The 22,539-nt window shown below is 35.9% G+C and overlaps 1 protein-coding gene across 1 annotated transcript in view; it reads right to left on the bottom strand.

The window, feature by feature from the left end:
- The window catches only part of KMT2C (lysine (K)-specific methyltransferase 2C), a 241,372-nt gene that overhangs the window by 105,012 nt on the left and 113,821 nt on the right, over positions 1-22,539 (bottom strand). The window contains exons 13-17 of the mRNA XM_011984319.1: positions 20,351-21,069; positions 11,254-11,373; positions 8,381-8,497; positions 2,760-2,861; positions 2,465-2,569 (exon numbers count right to left, since the gene is read on the bottom strand). Coding sequence (XP_011839709.1) covers positions 2,465-2,569; positions 2,760-2,861; positions 8,381-8,497; positions 11,254-11,373; positions 20,351-21,069 — 1,163 coding nt within the window. The remainder of the gene's footprint in view (positions 1-2,464; positions 2,570-2,759; positions 2,862-8,380; positions 8,498-11,253; positions 11,374-20,350; positions 21,070-22,539) is intronic.

Below are 22,539 nucleotides of genomic sequence, written 5' to 3'. Positions count from 1 at the left end.
AAAATTGGACAAAATGTATGAAACAATTGTTTTCAGATATTGGACAACACAGAGTACAGGAGACAGTGGTCTCTGAGAGGAAGGAAACACTCAGGGGGTCCTGTGATACTCCACCTAGAAACAGTTTCCAGACCGCTGCCCAGGGAAGGAGAACCTCATCAGAGAACAATCCATGGCCTCCCTGGGGTTAGGGAAGGTGAGGCAGTGGAATGTGCAGGACACAGTACTCAAAATGAAGAAGCATAAGGACTAAGAGCTCCAGAAATCTAAAGGATTCCCCTGAAGTCTTTGGCAGAACACCAAGCTGCACTGCCATAAGGCCAAAGACCCCCAACCAGGAGAAAGTACACCTACTGGGAATTTGTAAGCTGCACAGTTACCGAGCTTGCAAAAGGCTCAAAGACAAGTGAAGCCCAACCAGTCAGAGTACAAAGACAATGGTGAACAGGGGGTAGAATTCAGTAGAGATCCCAGAAAGGCCAAGTCTTAAGTATAGGGTTAAACTAATGCTAGGACCGCAGCTACCAAAGTGTGGTCTAGGGAACCCCAGTGGGCCTGTAAGGTTAAAACAAGTTTAAATAATACTAGGATTTAATTTGCCTTTTTTTCACTTTAATTCATTCACAATTATACAGTGGTATTTATAGAGGCTACATGTTGTATCATATCATTACATTGACATTATGCAGGTTGTGCTTCTGTAGTCTTGTGTTATAAAATGTTCCTAGTTTTAATTCCTAAAATGGTGAATAGTCCATAGTTAAAATCCTCATAAACAAAAACTATGGAGTCCTCAGGAATTTTAAAGAGTGTTAAGGTTCTAAAACCATAAAGTCTGAAAACATCCATCTGAGAGTGAAGGCTTTCTAGACTTGCCCCAGCAAGCTTAAAAAGAAGCTTCAAAGGTATCAAACTTATCCACAAACAATTGCCTCCTACAACAAAAATTCAAACTGAGTCAATTCAAATATCCCTAGTATATTTCTAGATACTGCTGTATTTCTCAATCAATGAGACTGCAGTATCCTACACTGTCCAAAACAGCGTCATCGTATAAAAGGAACCACATACAACTTTTAAAAATAGGAATTCATATTCTAGCTCTACCAGTAACTAGGTGTTTGACAGTGAACTAATTGTCCAATCTTAACTTATGTAAGTCATATTTAACTCATCTGTAAAATGGGAATTCGGTAATTGTTGGATGGGTTAAAAGAAATACATTACTACCTTGAAAGGGATCTTATTCAATTTCCTTCGGTCCAAAACACTAAGTATTCTAAAACACAAAATCTAGTAACAGCAACTTTTATACAAAGTACAAAGAAGAAAAGAAACATATTTTAGGCATATATAACTCTATTTTTTAATTGGCTTTATATACTCTTTTTCAGTCAAATACCACGAGCAACTAATTTTAAAAGACTACATAAATTAACCATACTAGTCTTCTATTTTGGATAGTATTAATTATAATCTTTCATTTTGATTCCTAAATTCACAAAAACCTATAATACCCTATAAAAGAAATACTAGTGTAGTTATCAACAAAGAATTCTGAGGGAGATAATGTTGATTTATTTACTACACTGACATTTTACTGACAATGATATAATACAGTCATGTTTGAAGGGCAGGGGAGAAAGGTATACAAATCACTCATAGTTCATGACCTATCACTGAAACTGAGGTTAGTATTTATAGTACATGGTATGGCAGTACTAGAAAAGATTTACTTGTGGAGTACATTAAGACCTCTGCTGTACAGCTATACCTCCATGCTTGCTTCCAGTGGCCATGACACTTTATTCAAATATGTAAGTTTTATTAAGACTGAGTTCTTAAAAAGAAAACAACAAGAACCTTAGATTCAACTACTGAAGTATTGAGACCTGTCCATATTTGAAACCAAGCACACGATACCACTTAAAAGGTTCCCCAGAAAGCCTCTATCCTGAAATGCTTGAAAGTGAGCAGTGCTGACTCTCGATTATTACCAATTGCATTAAATATGACATTTGTTTTGTTTCTTTTGGCTATAAGGAGAAAATGTCTTTTTGTATACGAGTGAGCATAGAGGAAAGAGAATGTGGGAAAGAACAGAATGGGCTAATAATTTTTTACTAAATACTCCAGTTCTCAGCTTTTTAAATCAACAGACAAAATGAATCAGTTAAACCTAAAATCTTTGTGAATAGTATAAATTATCTTTTAAGTTAAATGCACATATTTTTATGTTTTACTTTTTCAAGACAAAAGCAGGATATTAGTACAATATAAGATTTATAGAGGAGCAAATTTCTTGAGATAGCAAACCCTTAAAAGCAGTATTTAAAGTACTTAAATACTGTCACATACGTATAATATTCATCATACTTAACTGTGAGAACTGGGAGTTCATGTTACCACTCAAATCAAATAAAAATTCACTACATTTTTGTTAATTCAATTTAAGGATGTTTACCTTAATACTGACACAGTATGGATGGTAACACTGACCACACTGAGAACAGGCAAGTAATCTTCCTTCTGCTCCTTGGCCAAAACTGCCACAAACTACACACATATCCTGAAGTTAAGAAAACAGAACATATTTTAAATGGAGACTAAGCTAAAAATCTACAAATTTTACTTTAAAAATACCTTCTTAACTAATATAGCTCTATAGCTAGATATTGGATGACTTCTGTATATGAGATAAAGCAGAAATGTGCAAGGAGGAATTCAATGAGGAAGACAGTAAATTGTTAAGTTCAAACCTGATTCAAAGTGAACTTGTCACTACTAGAAAACAACACAACTGTATTGTGCATAGAGTTTTCTTCATCATCCTTATTTGATGAAATATCTGCAGCAGACACCTATAAAAAGCAAAATACACAAAATACGAAGTTATATTTTTCACTTGTTTTACACTTAACTGGAAAGCTTCAGAAAATTCATAATCAAAACATATATTTTTGCCAAGGTCTAGAATAACAATTCCAAATACTATTAATGCTAAAATACTACCATAAAATGGAGTCATAACATTTTATTATTTCAACTAATTCTCTCTTTAGAGGTAGAATTCCTATAGACCAAGAAGTAATGAGAAAATACAATAAACCTGTCTTAGCAAGACTTGATCATGCAGAATTCTAATCAAGAAACTATAAATGATAATATTATATGTATGTACACACACAAATCTATCACTCTATTTTAGTGACACACACTTGGGATCTGCTATGTAGCTAGTCTGAACTGAGATGTACTGTAAGCATAAAATACAACATGTAATTATATATTACATGTTGAAATGGTAATATTTTAGATGTATCAGTCAAAATGGAAGGCATTAAAATTAATTTAGCCTGTTCACTATAACCTTTATTTTGTTTTGAGAGGGAGTTTCACTCTTGTTGCCCAGGCTGGAGTGTAATGGTGCAATCTCGGCTCACTGCAACCTCAGCCTCCCGATTCAAGCTATTCTCCTGCCTCAGCCTCCCAAGTAGCTGGGATCACAGGTGTCCACCACCACACCCAGCTAATTTTTGTATTTTTAGTAGAGATGGGGTTTCACAATGTTGGTCAGGCTGGTCTCTAACTCCTGACCTCAAGTGATCCACTGCGCCCAGCTCACTGTAACTTTTTAATGTGGCTACCAGGAAGTTTTAAATTGCATATGTGGTTCTCATTATATTTCTATTATACCACTTTAGAATATTATTTTGAATAATATCAAAATTTCAGTATTATCCAAATGATTATCAACCAATATTGTTCAGTCTGGACTTAGTTCTATTTGACTACATCAACTAAGTACCCACTGGTTTGTTACTAATTTCTAGAGTGATTATGAAACAAAATAAAGCTCTGAACTAGAAGTTGTAGAAGAAGACAAGGAGGACAGTGCCAAAATCATAAAATACAATCCTCTTTCTTTAAAAAGCTTACAACCTAAGCCTGGAAAGACAGAGTTGAAACACAACAGGTTATGTTCAAGGTCAAAACATAAAACAATAGAATTACTTTTCTTGAGGAACAACTGAAAGAAGGTTAACCAGCTGGGTGTGGTGGCTCATGTCTATAATCCTAGCACTTTAGGAGGCTGAAGTGGGTGGATCGCTTGAGCTCAGGAGTTCAAGACCAGCCTGGGCAACGTGGTGAAATCCCGTCTCTACCAAAAATACAAAAAATAGCCAAGCGTGGTGGCACACGCCTGTAGTCTCAGCTACTCAGGAGGCTGAGGCAGGAGAATCACTTGAACTCGGGAGGCAGAGGTCACAGTGAGCCAAGATTACACCACTGCACTCCAGCCTGGGTGACAGAGCAAGACCCTATCTCCAAAAAAAAAAAAAGAGGAAGAGAGGAAAGAAGGACAGAAGGAAGGAAGTTAGGACAGAAGGAAGGGAGGAAGGGAGGAAGGGAGGGAGGGAGGGAGGGAGGGAGGCAGGCAGGCAGGCAGGCAGGCAAACTAAATAGAAGGACTACATCTCAGTATTTTTCAAAACAAATACATTTAAAAGCAGTATTTTTGTTTTTTTTGAGACAGTCTCGCTCTGTCCCCCAGGCTGGAGTGCAGTGGCGCGATCTCGGCTCACTGCAAGCTCCGCCTCCTCGGTTCACGCGCCTGCCACCACGCCCGGCTAATTTTTTTGTATTTTTAGTAGAAATGGGGTTTCACCATGTTAGCCAGGATGGTTTCGATCTCCTGACACGGTGATCCGCCCGCCTTGGCCTGCCAAAGTGCTGGGATTACAGGCATGAGCCACCGTGCTCGGTGTAAAAGCAGTTTTAATGGACAGTACTAATGCTTTATAAGAGCAATTTACAGTCATATGAACCCTAATAATGCCGATATTCATCACTACGGAATAAGTAAAACAATGGCAAATCCAAACATTAGAAAATTATGCAACATTTTAAAACCAAGGAGGCAGAAATTTATATGGACTCTCATGAAAAAAATTATCAAAAGACATTGTTGAGTGAAAAAATAAATTGCAGAACAGTATGTGAGGTGTAGCACTTATAAAAACATGCAAAGTCATTATATGTAGTCTATGGGCACATGTAAAACGTTGAATCATAAGAAACTGCTGCTTTTCATCAGTTCAGAAATAATATTGGCAATTTCATACAGATCAACCTAATATATAAATATACCAAACTGGTAACAGGGAAATAAGGACTGAGGAGTTAGTAATGGTAAATTCTGATCTACCTATAATGCTTTAATTTTGTAAATAGAAAAAATGTATTGATGTGTTATATGCATACCTCAAAATTAGTTTTCTAAGATTTTAGAGAATCATCCAAGATGATTCACAAAAGTAGAATCATCATGATCAGTAAGAAATTAAGTGACCACTAAAAGTAATCATTAATTCAGCCATAGGACTAATGATGCATTGAGAAGACTATTAAGATATATAATTGTGGAAATGGCTAAAATAGAGATAAAGTATCTATTTCTACCTCCCAACCACTAACAGAAATTTCAACACTTTATACACACTGAGCAGCTCAAAGAAATTGTAAAGATCCATTATTATTTTTAAAAGGAAATTTAACCAGTGAATGCTTTCACTGAAAATGATAACAATATATTCCCAGTATAAACCAGAAACAAAGTCTGCAATAAAAAATTACAATGTCCCTAAATTCAAGTGGGAGGTGGAGAGTCATATTTAAATAATAAGTGCAGAAAAACCAAAATATTTTAAAATAATTGTCCATGCAAGAAAGAAAACAGTATCATCTAGCTTGAGGACCCACTGTTTTTATTTTCTAATTTATTTTATGACCTTTAGACTGCTAGAAAAATAAATTACCTTGAGGGCAAAGGTAAACTTTGAGAAAATAAGTGTTATTGTTGCCTGCATAGATAATAGTGTGATTTATTCAGAAGGTGATAGATATTTCATTTTCTTAGACCACAAATATAAGTCAAGGAACAGAAAGCTCTGACCTAAACTTCACAAATGTCCCTTCCAAACAGGGACACAAAAGAGTAAACAAAAAAAGAAGATCAAATTAAACTCAAAGTGAGAAGATAGGAAAAAATAGATGAGGATATAAATCAATAAAACAGAACGGGGAAAGAAAATAGAGAAAAGTCCATGAAAACAAAGGCTGACTCAAGAAGATCAATAAGATTGATAAATCTCTAGCCAGACTGATCAGGAAAAAAATAAGACAAGATACAAATTATTAGCATTGAGAATAAGGAAGGTGAAATCACTACAGATTCTACAGGTATTAAAATAGTAAGAAATATTATGATCAACTCCATTCCTTTAATTTGTCAAGATACACAAAATGAACAAATCTCTTGAAAGATGCAAATTTATGCAAGGGGAGACAGATAACCTAAATAGGTACCTATTAAGAAAGAAAATTTGTTGCTAAAAACTGTCCCATAGGCTGGGCGCGGTGGCTCATCCTGTAATCCCAGCACTTCGGGAGTCGGATCATCTGAGGCCAGGAGTTCGAGACCAGCCTGGCCAACATAGCGAAACCCCATCTCTACCAAAAACACAAAAATTAGCCGGGCATGTTGGTGCACACCTGTAATCCCAGCTACTCAGAAGGCTGAGGCAGGAGAATTGCTTGAACCTGGGAGGCGGAGGCTGCAGTGAGCGGAGATCATTCCACTGCACTCTAGCCTGAGCGCAGTGGCTCACGCCTGTAATCCCAACACTTTGGGAGGCCAAGGCAGGTGGATCACCTGAGATCGGAAGTTCGAGACCAGCCTGGCCAACATGGTGAAAAATTGTCTCTACTAAAAATACAAAAAAAAGTTAGCCAGGCGTGGTGGCGGGCACCTGTAATCCCAGCTACTCAGGGGGCTGAGGCAGAGGAATCACTTGAACCTGGGAGGCGGCAGTTGCATGAGTCGAGATCGCGCCATTGCAATCCAGCCTGGGCAACAAGAGCGAAATTCCATCTCAAAAGACAAAAAAAAAAGAAAACAAAACAAAAACCACCCCACAAAGAAAATTTCAGGCCAAGACAGTTTCACTAATAAATTCATGTATAATATAAGAAGAAATATTTCCACTACTACACAACTTTTCCAGAAAACTGAAGAGGAGAATATACTTCCTGATTCATTCTAAGAAGCTGGAGTTACGCTGATACCAAAACCAGACGAAGACATTACAAGAATGTAAGACTACAGGCTGGGGCATGGTGACTCATGGCTGTAATCCCAGCACTTTGGGAAGCCAAGGTGGGAAAACTGCTTGAGCTCAGAAGTTCGAGACCAGCCTGGACAACATAGTGAGATGCTGTCTCTATTAAAAATTTTTAAAAAGTAGTTGGATGTATGTAGTAGGACACACACCTATGGTCCCAGCTACTTGGGAGACGGAGGTGGGAGGTCGAATCTGGAGTGAGCTATGATCATACCACCGCACTCCAGCCCAGGAATTAGAACAAGAACCTGTCTCAGAAAAAAAAAGAAGGAAAAAAAAAAAGTGCACAGGTCTACAACCGTGGTGCATCCACAGTTTTATTAATACTCAGCAAGAAAAGGGAGTACACTGTTAACAAACGGCAACAGCATAGATGAATCTCCAAATAATTGTGCTGAAATAAATCAGTCCAAAAAGCATACAATTCTGTATGATTCCACTTACATACAACTCTAGAAAATGCAAACTAATCTTGGGGACGAGGACGGATGGCAGGGGGAATGCAGAAAATTACAGAGGGGCATGAAGAAACTTTGGGAGATGAATATATTCACTATCATCATTGTGGTTTCGTTTTCAAGAGTGTATACATATATCAAAGCTTATGGAATTGTACATGTCAAATATAGCTTATATCAACTATACCTCAATAAGCCTTGTTTTAAAATTTTTCTTTTTGAAAAAAGGACAAGAATCTAAGCTTCCTTACTCCTTCTGGTTTAGTAGTAAACTTGGACAATTTCACTTGTACTTAAAATGACATTTCAGAATTTTAAAAATAGGATTTTAATAAAATAGTGAAGTTATTACACAAAATATTTGCTAGTAGTTAGCAAATATATTTGTAATGCACATATAAATAAAGCCTCATAACATGATATAAGCAAATATCATCAATCTTAAAATTTTTTAAATAAAAGAGCAACTATATTACACATTGACTTTTTAGAGAGGGTTGGCATAGAAAGATAAGGAGTCAAAGAGGAAGGTAAGGAAAGAGAAAGGATGAGAAAGTAAATATACAAGAAAATGTAACCAGAGGCTCAAAAAAAAAAAAAAAAGCAAAATAGAGACAGAATAAAATAAAAGAAACATTTTGGCCTATTTATATGATTCTTAAGATCAAAATAACTTGCTGTGAGATTTTCATCAACTGACATTTAGATTAGAGAAAATATACATGAAGCAAGCCTCACCCCAGGCAATACAACAGCTCCGATTCCACTTTTCAGCTTTGACCTGCCTCGGCCACCTCGCCCCGACAGTCCTGCACCTCGAGGTCTCCGTTTTCCTGGAAATCCAGACCCACGGCCCTATGTAACAGATTAGGAAAAGTCAACATTCTGTGACAGCCGAAAAGAATTTTTAAATCCAAATGCCACTGAGATAAAACATTTTATCAAATGTTACACAAACACTTCTTTAGGTAAGTATTAAGAAACCTGGCTTATTATTTGTATCTTTAAAAGCATACTCCACAACTTAAAAATGTAAATATAAAATGTTTACAACCTTAGAATCATACCTTGGGCCTGTCACTGTGAACGCTTTCAGCAAGCCTTTGCATGATTTTTCTCTTTCCCACTCCTACATTCTCAGTGGCTACAACAACTATAGCCTAATCCAGATATTTCGAAGTGCAACAAATTATATTTAATATAGAGTACGTATAAGGAAGAACTCTCTCATTAACTGGTCTTGCAGTGATTACAGTAATAGCTAGTATCTATTGAGTACTTACTATGTACTAATCTAAGTATTTTTTACTCTCGACAATCCCATATAGCAGGTTTTATTATCCCCATTTTAGATGACTTTGCTGAGGAGTAAAAAGGTTAAGTAACTTGTCCAAAGTCACTTATCTAGCAAGCCTGGCTCCAGTGTCCCTGGGTTGGAACCATATTCTGTACTGCTACATCAGCATGAAAGTTCATTTTTGCTAGTGTGTAACAGTATTCTTCCTGTCATTAAAATTAAGTCAGTTTCCTTCACTATTCAACAGTTCTCTTATGAACTCAACATTTCTACCTCATTCACCATAGTACTTAGAGGAAAAATTATTATTATTACTTTTATTTTTGAGACAAGAACTTGTTCTGTCATTCAGGCTGGAGTGCAGTAGTGTGATCACAGCTCACTGCAGCCCAGAACTCTTGGACTCAAGTGATCCTCCTGCTTCTGCCTCCCAAAGTGCTGGGATTACAGGAGTAAGCCTAAGCGTCCAGCCAGGAAAAAATATTTGAGGATTATGGGAAAGCTGGCAAAAGGCTTTGTGAAAGCTTTGCTTTAAATAATCTGAATAATAAATACTTGAAATGGAAACAATTTATCTGACTTCTTACACAAAAAATAAACGTATGGGAAAATGTGTTAGTTAAATTCCCTGATAATTTAAGAACCAGAGTATGGTGCTCCCTGCTCCCCCACCCTTGTTTGTACTAATTAACTACTCCTTGAAAAAACCTGGCACCTACCTAAGTAGATGAATTATGTATATTTAAAATTATCCAGATGCTCAGGAAAATACTTTGATGTTTCCCTCCCAACAAGTTAAATAATATGTCATATCTTCAACTGATGTCCCTTATCATAGTTTGAAATGAACTTACTCCCTATTTAGCAGAATGATTTCCAAGTAAAACTTTATGGTGATACTGTAAGCATAAAATAGATACACATGAATAAAAGGAACGGGAGGAATGGTTTTTTTCCCTTTGGATGTAATAAATACAGCCAGCTTCCAGTTTCAAACTGCCACTCCTGTCTTCTCTTAACCTGCTCTCCTTGAGATCCCTTGAGAGATGCATCAGCTTCTTTCAACAACAGATGTATGGGATCAGCTTAGTTTTTTGGGTTGTTTGTTTGTTTTTGAGATGGAGTCTCACTTCTACGCCCAGGATGGAGTGCAATGGTGCGATCTTGGCTCACTGCAACCTCCGCCTCCTGGGTTCAAGCAATTCTCCTGCCTCAGCCTCCCTAGTAGCTAGGATTACAGGCACATGCCACCATGCCTGGCTAAATTTGTTTGTATTTTTAGTAGAGACGGGGTTTCACCATGTTGGCCAGGTTGGTCTCGAACTCCTGATCTCAAGTGATCCGCCCACCTCAGCCTCCCAAAGTGTTGGGATTACAGGCGTGAGCCATGGCGCCTGGCCAAGTTTGTTTTGTTTTTAAATTGGTATTAAAGATTTTTGAAAAATTAAGTCAGTGATTAAAAACCAATACTACAGTAATCTCTCAATTTATTTTCTCCAACATCAAATGCTGACCCAGAAAAACAAAAAGTGAAAACTGGTGGTCTATATTACAAAACTGTCAAATGACTCTTAAAATATTTATACCTCAATATCTTGGATGATATCGGGGGAGGTAGGGAAGTTAAAAAAAAAAAAAAAAAAGAATTGTTCTTCCAGTCATGAAAGAAAATAAAGTATAATCTAGAATTCCTTAAAATCCTTGATGAGTCTAAATTAAACAGCCATATTCCAGAATATTAAATATGGAAGATGAAGAAAAATTGTCACCTCTAGTCAATGAGGTATTTTAACTTTTGAGTTAATACTTTTCCAAATTAATTTTTTTTCTCTTCAAAATGCATCACACTACTTACTTCAAGGACTGACAGAGTCACCAACCAATGGCATGGGGGGAAAAGCCCTGTCACTTTAAGGTATTAACCACAGACAATGAAATCTGCCACAATTTTGGTATTTCTTCTCCATGAGAACATAATAAATTAATGGAGTTTTTCTTTTGCTTTTTTCTAAGCAACAAAGTTTTATGATATCGTGAATGAAAATGTCCGTAATTACCTTTTGGTCTACATGTCAAGGACTTCTCCCTCATAAAAACAGTAGTAATCACAACAAAAGGAATTAACCATAAAAAGAGGTATTAAAAACGTATACTTGATTTTTAAATGCATATTATTTCTTTACATTAAAATTTTTAGATTTAAAAAGTGTCTCTGGAAGCTCAATCTAGAAAAGAAAGATTTAATTCTTAACATCCAGTAGGGCAAAACAATCAGACAGAAATGATATATGAATGTAAATGCAATTTTATTTACCACTTTGATGCTCCAAATGGCACTGCCAGGAAGCTGCCTGGGTTTAAAAATTTCCCGACCTTCTGAAATGTCTGGGGACCAGGAAGGTGGGCTCACTGTATTATGGGTACTCCAAGCCCCCTAGGATATGGCAGTTGAGAAAATAGATGTGTAAAACTCAGCAACATAAAAGGTCAAAGCCAGCAACTAAGGAATTTTAGAACAGCAAAAACAAATGCAAACGTATGGAAATTTAGGACAAGTTGCTTCAAGGAAGGCAAAATAAGCTTATCACTAACAGTGACTTAAACATTTAAGTATAACTTAAATAACTTAAATGTTTGCTGCTACAATTTACATTAAATATTTAATTCTGGCTGAGACATCACTACAATGAAACATTAAAAATTAAGGTTTATATGACATCAACATTGACTCATGAACTGCAATTACCACACCAAAAAGTAAATAAAGGTCAATCACACTTTAAGGATTAACACTAGAAGAAAGTACTGGGGGATTATTTTTCTTCTAACAACTATCATTCTACTTAAAAGGAGAAATGGATAACCATAAGGAATTCTATATTCTATAGCTATGAACGACCAAAACCAGTAGGCCAAAGAATGTGATGAGAAACATAAGCAATCGATAAATGCATAAACTTTAAACTGTGGAGAGTTGGTAACATTAAAATACAAATACCATTATTTGTGTTAGCATTTAATCACTCCTTCTTCAGTGACCATTAGTTGTGGGTTTGGGTTTCAGTTTTTACTTAGGGAAATGAATATTTGTGGAAATTACATCCAATGGACAAATATGAAGAAATGTTAAAGCAAATTGTCCTAAATTTGCAAATTAAAATGCCTAAAGTATCTGATAAATTATATAGAAAATAGTATCTTATTAAAAGCTATATAACTAAAACTAAAGCATTTTACTTCCAAATAACCATATTCAGCAACACCCTGAACTAATCTGATGAAGATGCTAAACAGCATACAAAAAAATGTTTACTCCACAAAGATAACATTTTAAAGAAAAACACAAGACAAATGTCAAACAATAAAATAATCTATTTTGAATTAGGTAAATCAATGGTGCATGCTATAATTTTACCAATTAAGTAACCAAAACTTAAGACAAGGTACATAGTACTTACCGGGTTTCTAGAATATTATCAAATTAACAAGTAGTATCTCATTAATCACATAAAAATACCACCAGGAATTAAAATAACCAGAAACAAGAATGTGATTACTCTTGGAGTAAGAGACAGGTAATGGAATAACAGTATTTTGAGAAAAGCCATGCAAGCAATAGACTGGTTTCATTTTTAAGTCACAAACTCAATCCACAGACATTGAAGTCGGGCTATCCAACTCACTCTCTCCAGCAAAGACTTTATTTATTTTCCCTCCAGGATCACCCTTGGGTATTCTTTCTTACCCATCAAATCTCTAACCTAGCTCACGTAATCACTATGCTGATTTCACTAAGCAGCAACCACTGCAGGTCAATTACCTCACTTTCATAATCTCAAATCAACTTGAATCTGTACCTATGTCTTCTTCCCTACTATTAGTAGTCCAGGGTCTTAGGTAACCTCTGTATTGTCAAAAGCCATTTCTCTTTTCTCATTTTACTCATGCTCCTAACATGTGGCATACTATTCTGCTGGATTTGGCAGCAGCACACCTGTGGATGTTTCACTGACTTCCTCGCTAATCTTTCTTCATCTCCCGTATATGTTCTTCCTGTATTTGACTTCCAAAGCCCTGGAGTTTCCCAGGGCTTGAGCCTAGACCCGAAATGGTATTATCTACAACGAGGGTGTCTTGGAAGTTGTTGCCTCTTAACATTCTTGTATCTAGTTTTAATCAGGTATCTCCAAATTAGCAGGATTTTCAACTTCCTTCTTAGCATTTCCATTTTCTCACACAAAACCTCTTAAGTTTGCCATGTTTAAAAAATTTCTCCCTTAACCGGTTTCATCCCAGTCTTCCCTATCCTTATAAATGGCACCCAGTCCCTTGTCACTCTCCTCTGCTCCTTCAGTCCTCTCCCCCAACACTTCGTCAATGCAGATCATCAGTAAATTCAAGACTTTTTATCTTCAAGTTTTGTCTCTGATCCTTCTACTTCTTGTCACTTCCACCGCCAGCAGCCCAGATGTCGCCACCACCATCTCTCGCCTAACATGCTGCAAGAGTCTACTGCTGGCTATGCTGTTCCCAGCCTGCATCTACTCAAGCCTTTCCCCACAGCAGCCAGAGGAACTTTGCGCAAGTACAAATGTGATCAAGCAAGTCACCATTCTATTTCAAACCTTCAACTGCTTCTCAAAGCATTTAAAAGACAAACCTTTCCCAGTGCCTTTCTCCAACCTCATCTTGTGGCACTTGTCTCCCTGCTACTATGCTCCGGCTATTCTGGCTTCCTTGCTGTCCTTCAAACATGCCAAGCTCTTTATCAATCAGAGCCCAACTGACTCAGAACACTTTACTATACCATTCCAGCCCTTCAATAAATGTCTGCTGCTTTTTTGTTTGTTTGTTTTTGAGATGGAGTCTCGCTCTGTCACCCAGGCTAAAGTGTGGTGGTGCGATCTTGGCTCACTGCAACCTCCACCTCCCGGGTTCAAGTGATTCTCCTGCCTCAGCCTCATGAGTAGCTGGGATTACAGGCGTGCACCACCATGCCCGGCTAATTTTTGTATTTTAGTAGAGACATCATGTTGGTCAGGCTGGTCTTAAACACCTGACCTTGGGATCCACCAGCCTTGGCATCCCAAAGTGCTGGGATTACAATCTTGAGCCACCACGGCCAGCCATGTCTGGCATTTTCTAACCCTTCAGGTACGGCCTTAAATATTTTCTCATCAGGAGACCTTTCCTTAGTACTCCCAATGAACCATCATCTCTCTTACCACAACATTAGTACCCTCTCATTCCATCACCACCTGGGACATTTTATTGTTTGCAATTGTATTTAGTGGTAGGAAGTGGGGAGCAAGAGATATCAAAATTTAGTTCTCTCAATATTTCCGTTGGTTTTTCTCTGAGATTTGGCTTACATCTTAAATTCCTTTTAGTCGATAGTTTAATATTACATTGGCAGTAGACAGTTCTCAAAAATATGACACAGAAAGTCATACTCTAAGATAAAAATAATGTTGAATAATTTTATTTCAGAAATAGGAATTTTCTGGTAATTATGTATTATTCATCATAATTTAAAAGTTAGCTTTGATGCCAAAATTTTCTCTCATTTCAAAAAGAAGACAGACTTTGTGTAATTTTATAGTTCTGAAGAAAAATTATCATTATACTTGATATTCTGACAAATTATCTAGTATATTCCTTAGACCTTAAAACTAAAATATAGCTATAATTATCAAAGCTTAAATTGTCCTTCAGATCTGAGCTTTGATCAAGAACTTACACCATTCAGAAAAGGTTAGCTGCCCCTGTAATATATGGGCTCTCCTCCTACAATCCAGCACTTTCTCTACTGTAATTGAAGATCATGCTCCTTTCTGTTCAGTGCTGTGTTAAGCACTCTGTTCAGCACTTACTGAACTTTTCTTCTGCTCAGCATCTATTGTCTCTTTTTGCATCTGTGTATGAATTCATCAATAAACAATGAACTATGACATGAAATACACTAATGCCTCCACCAGCAATAACCTAGAATTTTGAATTTTTTCACTTATAAAAGTTACTAAAAATTACTAAAAAAAAATCTATATAATGCCCCCTTAATCTATCAACTGAACTAAAAGCAAAAGAGTTCCTAATGTAATCATTAAGTTGTAAATAGAACCAACTTGCTATCAAATACTACAGAAACTAAAAAAATACTACCTGGCAGGGACTGAATTTGAACCCAAGAAAAATAATTTAACCCCAAAATCGTTTAATATTAGCATTAAATTTCTTTCTGCTTTGACGCCAATTTCTCAGGTAAACTGTCCAAGCTAGTAGGTTATACAGGGACTGTGGGATGGGGAAATAAGAACAATAATGACAGGTGGAGGACAGGCTATTTAGAAGCAACTTTCTATTAAAAGTCATATTCTATTGCTGGTTGTTAAATATGATCAAAGTCACTCTTACAGCCCAAGAGTACTATCAGTTTTAAAAGCAGCCAGAGAAGGTCTGGTGTCTCACTGGCAAACTTTACACCTCCAAATCCTAAATCAATCCCGGCCCCACACTCTTCCAACATACTATGCAAAACCAAGGTTGCATATAAACAGTGAGTCTACTTTAGGAAAAGTGAAAGCAATGAAGAGATAGAGCAGAAAGGAAGATAACTAGTAAAAGAAACAAACAAGTTTACAGTTTGTCTTTTTGGTAAATATAATCACTTGTGTACATTGGAGCTACAGCAGCAAACACTTCACTATTAAGGGAATTCTTAAAAGAAGTCTCATATATAAAATTGAGTTCAATATCAAGTAGAAAAAGAAATTAGACCTAATCCTGTTTTGATAACAAAAGAAACAGTTTTATCCGCTTTAGCCTTCGATAATTTCAGAATACAAATTAGGTGGCGCTAGCAACAGTAATGTCTCCAAAAATACCACAACAAGCACAAGTAAACTAAAAGGAAAGTCTGGTACTTCTAACCTGCTGTATCGTTAGCTTGATGTTCCAAAGGGGTAGGTATGTTTTAGGTTTAAAACTATGGTTCTCTGGCTACTTTTAAAACTGAAAGTACTCTTCTTATAATATAAAGTAAACTTGTTATAATTTGTCCAAGAGATATCAAAATACATTACCTATGTTTTCATTTATGAAATTTTCTTGAAATATTTACTGCAGGCCAGGCGTGGTGGCTCACACCTGTAATCCCAGCACTTTGGGAGGCCAGGGTGGGTGGATCACCTGAGGTCAGGAGTTCAAGACCAGCCTAACCAATATGGCAAAACCCCGTCATGTGTGTTGACGTGCACCTGTAGTCCCGGCTACTCGGGAGGCTGAGACAGGAGAACTGCTTGAGTCAGGCAGGCAGAGGGTGCAGTGGGTGAGGTCACGCCACAACTCCAGCCTGGGCAACAGAGCAAGCCTCAATCTCAAAATAAAAAAATAAAAACTAAAAAAAATAAAGAAATATCTACTGCAAATAATACGTTTCATGAAATGCCTAATAGAATCTTTCAATACCAACATGGAAGCAATTAGAACATGAAGGTGTCTGAACTAGATCACAGTAGTGTGATTACATTTAAATATCTTTCTATAAGATGTGATGATACATAGGGGGTAAATAATGCAAGAAGACCTAAGATTATTATGATCTCAGAATTTCCTGATCAGAATGGGAATACAACCGTGCAATGAGAGAAATGGACTAAAGACAGAAATAAAAACAAATGATATGATTTAATATGATAAATTTAAAATTTCCACTTTATTTTCCACCATTTTAAAAGACCATTCCTTATAGTATTAAGTTTAATGCATTTTTAAAAATCAATAAAACAAATAGCACATTTCTCTAGTTCAGGACTCCGCTTTCAGGGGTATAGTCAAAGATGATCCTAGAAGTGCATTTTAATTGGTCTAGGGTAGGACCATTAGACTGATGCTCTAAAATCTACCAAGTTGATATATGTGGCAGTGTCAATAACCACTTTCTTAAACCCAAGTCACAAAGTACATAAACCTACAAAAATGCTGAAAAATGGGCCAGGCGCTGTGGGGCTCACAACTGTAATCCCAGCACTCTGGGAGACCCAAGATGGCAGGATCGCTTGAGGCCAGGAGTTTGTAACCAGCCTAGTCTACACAGCAAGATCCCCATCTCTATTAAAAAATAAATATTTTTAAATGCTGAAAAATGAAATACTAAATTTTATAAATATATAACTTCAATAAAAGATGTGAAAATACAACTAGGTCATTATGACAATTTGTATGAAACAACATCCAATTTGCTGTCTGTTACTTCTCCTACCTTATCATGTCTAATTTTTCCTCATCTTTGTGAAATCCTGCGTCTACAGTAGGCAAGAAAACAAAAAACAAAAGGAATCTTACTCTATTCACAGCCATCAGAAAAATGTGTTACTATTCCTGTAGTCAGTTAGGTTCTAAATCACACATTTGAGATATATTTGAAACATGTCATAAAGAAAATAAGCATTATATTTCTCACTAAATAGCACCTAAAACATTCCATATGAAAGGAAAAATACAAAAAACTAAACTTTAATTACTAACCTCCTTAAAGGAAAATAATTCTATATGATTTGATGTTTGATAATGGATGTCCAATACCTGAGACATAAATTCCATTTTCTGGGTCCTAACATCTCAACTTCAGAAAATCCTCTATATTGGGTTACTTGGATTATATATCCAAAACTTAATATATTTGAAAATGTGCAGAATGATTTGTTGCTGCAACAAATGGTTTAGCAATTATCTACATTAAAACGTGTTCCATGAACAACAGAAAAAGAGTATTTCTACTTCAGTCCTTAAAGACTGTGAAAGCACAGCAACAGTCTTAGTTTGTCGATCTTGAATTCTTCTGGTATTTTAATTTCACCAGTAATTCTGGAACTGCTTTTTTCATATTTCTCAAAATGTTTTGTATTGCATTGTCCAATAAGGCAGCCACCATCATATGCGACCACTGAGCACTTCTAACGTAGTTAGTCAGAATTGATATGTTTTAAGTATAAAGCATCTTGTTCATTTTTATACTGATTAAATGCTGAAATTTTGTTTTGAATATACCAGGTTAAATAAAATAGATTAAAATTTATTTCACCTGTTTTTGTTTTTTTAAGTGTAACTACTAGAAAATGTAAAATTACACACATGGTCTGCATTATATTTATATTAGATAGCACTGGCTTACCATTCTACTGGTTGGTTAGCTTGTACCTCCAGATAACATCTGATAATCCAATTACTAGCTATCACAAACTAGATCTCTCAGATGTTTCCTATTAAAATGTTCATTTAATTTTGAAGTGAATTCCTCGAAAAGCTCATATAATACTATTACAGAAAATCAACTTAACAATTTGCCCACCATGGAACATAACTTAAGGTAAACCTACATTTCTCTGGTTAGTATTTACCGTACTGGTAAAGACCAAAGAATTGGTAAGGTTCAACAAAATATGAAAATGCCAGTGATGTTAACAAAAAATAGCTGGAAACCAAAGAATCTTGCTTACATCACAATCACAGCCAGGAAAATGCAGCTTATTTTATAGCCAGTCTCCAATGTGAAGAATATGCAGAGGAAACAATAAAAACATAAGTATAATACAGAAATGCCTGATATCAAAGAAATTAATGTAACAGAATACTGAATTTCAGTATTTCTAATGTAAGGATATACACACTCCTATCTGTAGAATATTTCCTGCAAGTTATGGCCCTAGTACCTCACTAATGGAAGATCTATCTTGTACTATTCAATTCATACTCTCCCTAATAACAGCACTGTATTAGTAGGTTCATCATCAAGTGAAGGCTGTTTGCTACGTAACTAAAACCAAGACTGGAAAACTAAAAAGCTGGAGGGAGGGAAAACACAGCCTACAAAATGCTTACAAGATTAGCAGCAAATGATGAAGTAGTAACAAGAGGGGCAGAAAAATAGATTATCATCAGATTTGGGAATTGAAAGACAGCTCAGCAAAATACTAGGATATGGTTCATATAAGATGGAATAAGCCTGGAAATACACTCCCCTCCCCAATATTTCAGAACATAAAGTCTACAGAAAAAGAGTCCTAATGTATTGAATCTGGTTTCTCAACTGAAACAAAAGTCTTCAAGGAAGGAGATACATGTAAAATTTTACAGGAATACATATGAAGTAGTATCTTTAAAGAATGTAAATATATGAACCAAAAGTAAATGTGAGATTCAAATTTCCATTGCTAAAGTCTTTTCAGAGTCACGACAACATTATTATTATACAACCATTCAAAACAAAACAAAAAAACTTACTGGAAAGGAGAACAACTGGTTTGAGAAGAAAAACCTTTCTTGGTAGAGCAGAAACAAATGTCAAGGAAAATACTTAGAAAAAAGGCATATATAAAGAATGGTCTAGTTTTACTGCATAAGTCTTTGCCATGCAGAAACAGCTAAATCCCATCTGACAACTACTTTGCCTTTGGTGTACCTTGTCTTTGGAGAACAAAATATATCTGGGTTTGATATAGAGGAGACTAATTTTCAAGTTAAAAAATGATTTTTCTTAAAAGCCTGGCCTTACAGTTTAAAAATTATATGATTAAAATCGAGATATTATTCCTATAAAAAGCCAAACTTTAATCCATTTAAATCATGAAACTTAAAACTTAACTTGAAGCAATTTAAATCATGAAACTTAAAACTCCATATTACCACCGTGAATTAACACTTCTCCACTACCTGTTATCTTGCAATTTTAAAAAACACTTCAGAAAGTAGCAATTTCATAAAATTATAAATAGTTCATACCTATAGTATCTTCATTTTGCCATGCAGTTTTACTTAAATCTCACTTAAAAAGAAATGGAACTCATTCTTAAAGGGTAGAATGTACATAATGTAAAGCAGTCACAGGAAGATTTATCTTTACTTACTGAAAATCAACAGTACAATTCTAAGATTTTTTTCTCATGAAACTATTGAAATAAGTCCTACTTGAAAAAAGAAATCCCACAATAGTTAGCAATTAATAAAAACATCAAAATGAGAAATTTCCCAGCAAGGAAAATTCCTGTCATAAATATTGATGTTTATGCGGTTAAAAATATACACAATAACTATACTGCATTTTAGGCTCTACTTTTACTGTGGCACAGAACTAAAAGAATTTTTAAAGCTCTATCAGAAACTATTATCAAATAGGTTGCATCTTTATGGCCCAACTGAGTTGAAATTCTAAATAAGATCACTTCAAATTTAATAAATGACATTCTTCATTAACAGCATTTAAAAAATGGCTGAAACACGTAAGTCAACATTACACTGAAGTTCTATCTGCAGACAGAAAAAGTTGCCATTCACACCAAAACTACACATATACCTTCTGATTTTATAGAATTGTTCCAATATCTTTTCTGTCAATATCATTAAAATCACCCTACCTGTTTGGACCGAGGTCTACCAGGAGAAAATTTTCTTTTAGTAATAGCTGGTTTACCCATGCCAATTTTTGGAGTGACTGAGATGTAAGTTGTTGGCATGATGTTTCCAGCAGAGGAACTAAAAGCTGAAGGGTAATTGTGCAGCATGTCATGCGAAGGCAAGTCTGAAGAAGGTGTTGGGGAGGAAGACACATCTGCCTTGCTTATGTCTGCTGATGATGAAAATGATGACTCTGTCTCAGATGATAACTTTATAGATTTGTCTCCTTGGTATGAAACATCTTTCACACAACTCTCAATTGTAGGAGTCATTTCAGAGTCCATCAATCCAGTAGGAAGTTCAGAATTTTCTTTCTGTTCCTTTTCTCCTTGTAGTCTTTCTATAACCAACTGTTTCTCAGGACATAGTGAAATACTTCCCTCATGTGGGGACACTAAGGTTTCCAGTGGAAGAGTGACAGATTCAATGACTAATTTTGGAGGCCCCGATTCTTCTTTGGATACCACTGTTTTAGGTTCCTCTAACAACTGCAGTTCCTCTTGCTGCACAATGATCTGGTGTGTAACGACTTCAATGTTTTCTGTCACTTCCATTTTATCTTCCATTTGATCTTCGCCACAAATATGCTTCACTTCAGAAGACGTTTTCATTTCTTCACTATCAACTTCATTAGAAATCTGTTTTTCCAATTCGGTATTCATTTTATGTTGGGATGATACTACAAAATTCAGAACATTTGTTATGGTAATGTACAAATTTTAAATTTTCTAACTATAGATATATAAAACATTTTGCTACACTAGAACTTAAATCAGAAGTATTCATCAAAACAGGCAATTATTAAGTGAATGAAAGTCAAAGTACACAAGGATTTATGGATTAGAATCAGCCACACACACGAAAACATGATGTTTTACAATTTAAGTACTTCCAAAAGGACTGAAAATTATACAGGAAAAGTTCTCATACTCATTTTTTAGTTAAGAAAATGAGGATCAATCATGTTATGTGAGATACCTAAGTTAAAAAGTAAAGACTGACCTAGAATGTGAAGGCATTTTCTAATAGCAGATACCCAGATGTAACAAAGTTACTATAGACTTATAAGCACAGACAGAAAAGATTTACTAACCACCAATATTTATTTTGCTTAACCATACCTGCCAACCTACCCAAAACATTCTTTGGATATAATCCTTGTTCTTCATCAGTCTATAACTTAAAAGACTAATCTTAGGAAATCTATAAACTTAGATATCAGAAAATACAGTCACTGGCTGGTAAATTTTAAATGAGGATACCAGCATGTTAAACCTTTAACTCAATCTTGCTTAAACGTTAGAGGTGCAACTGACATGAGCTATAAGTGGTTCTATAAAGTAGGACCGCTGAAGATAAAAGGCATTTATTCTAAATCTCATCAAGGTAATTTTTAAGTTATAGTAAAAAGACACTACCATCCTCATTTACCAATCAGTGACTAAAATTTATCTATGTTCTTTTTTTTTTTGAAACAGGGTCTCACTCTGTCACCCAAGCTGGAGTGCAGTAGCACAAACATGGCTCACTGCAGCCTCAACCTCCTGGGCTCAAGTGATCTTCCCACCTTAGCCTCCCAAGCAGCTGGGACTACAGGCATGTGTCACCATGCCCAGATACTTTTATTAATTAATTTATTTATTTATTTATTTAGACAGAGTCTTGCTCTGTCGCCCAGGCTGGAGTGCAGTGGCGCGATCTCGGCTTACTGCAAGTTCTGCCTCCCGAGTTCATGCCACTCTCCTGCCTCAGCCTCCCGAGTAGCTGGTACTACAGGCGCCTGCCACCACACCCGGCTAATTTTTTGTGTTTTGTAGAGACAGGGTCTCACTATATTGCCCAGGCCTATACATGTTCTGATATCAAACTGAAATCTCATCTTCTTTCTCACTTTATTGAAAGACTACAGCTAAGGATAAAAGAAAACTACCAAATAACAGATCTGATAGTACAATATATTTTTAACCACAACCGCCCCCCCAACCCCCCCCCCCAAAAAAAAACCCTTTCAAGAGAAACTAACCTCCTTTAGATCTACTGTCTCTTTAGATCCAGAATCTCTTAACTAAAAGATTTAGTTACTGTAATGTGTATACATACAGCAATTGCAAAAATGTCTTTGGAATAAAGACATTACCTTGTAACATAA

This window comes from Mandrillus leucophaeus, unplaced genomic scaffold (genome assembly GCF_000951045.1).
Source record: "Mandrillus leucophaeus isolate KB7577 unplaced genomic scaffold, Mleu.le_1.0 Scaffold266, whole genome shotgun sequence".
Taxonomy (NCBI): domain Eukaryota; kingdom Metazoa; phylum Chordata; class Mammalia; order Primates; family Cercopithecidae; genus Mandrillus; species Mandrillus leucophaeus.
The sequence above is the reverse complement of the archived record's forward strand: the minus strand, read 5'-3'. Positions and strand labels throughout refer to the sequence as shown.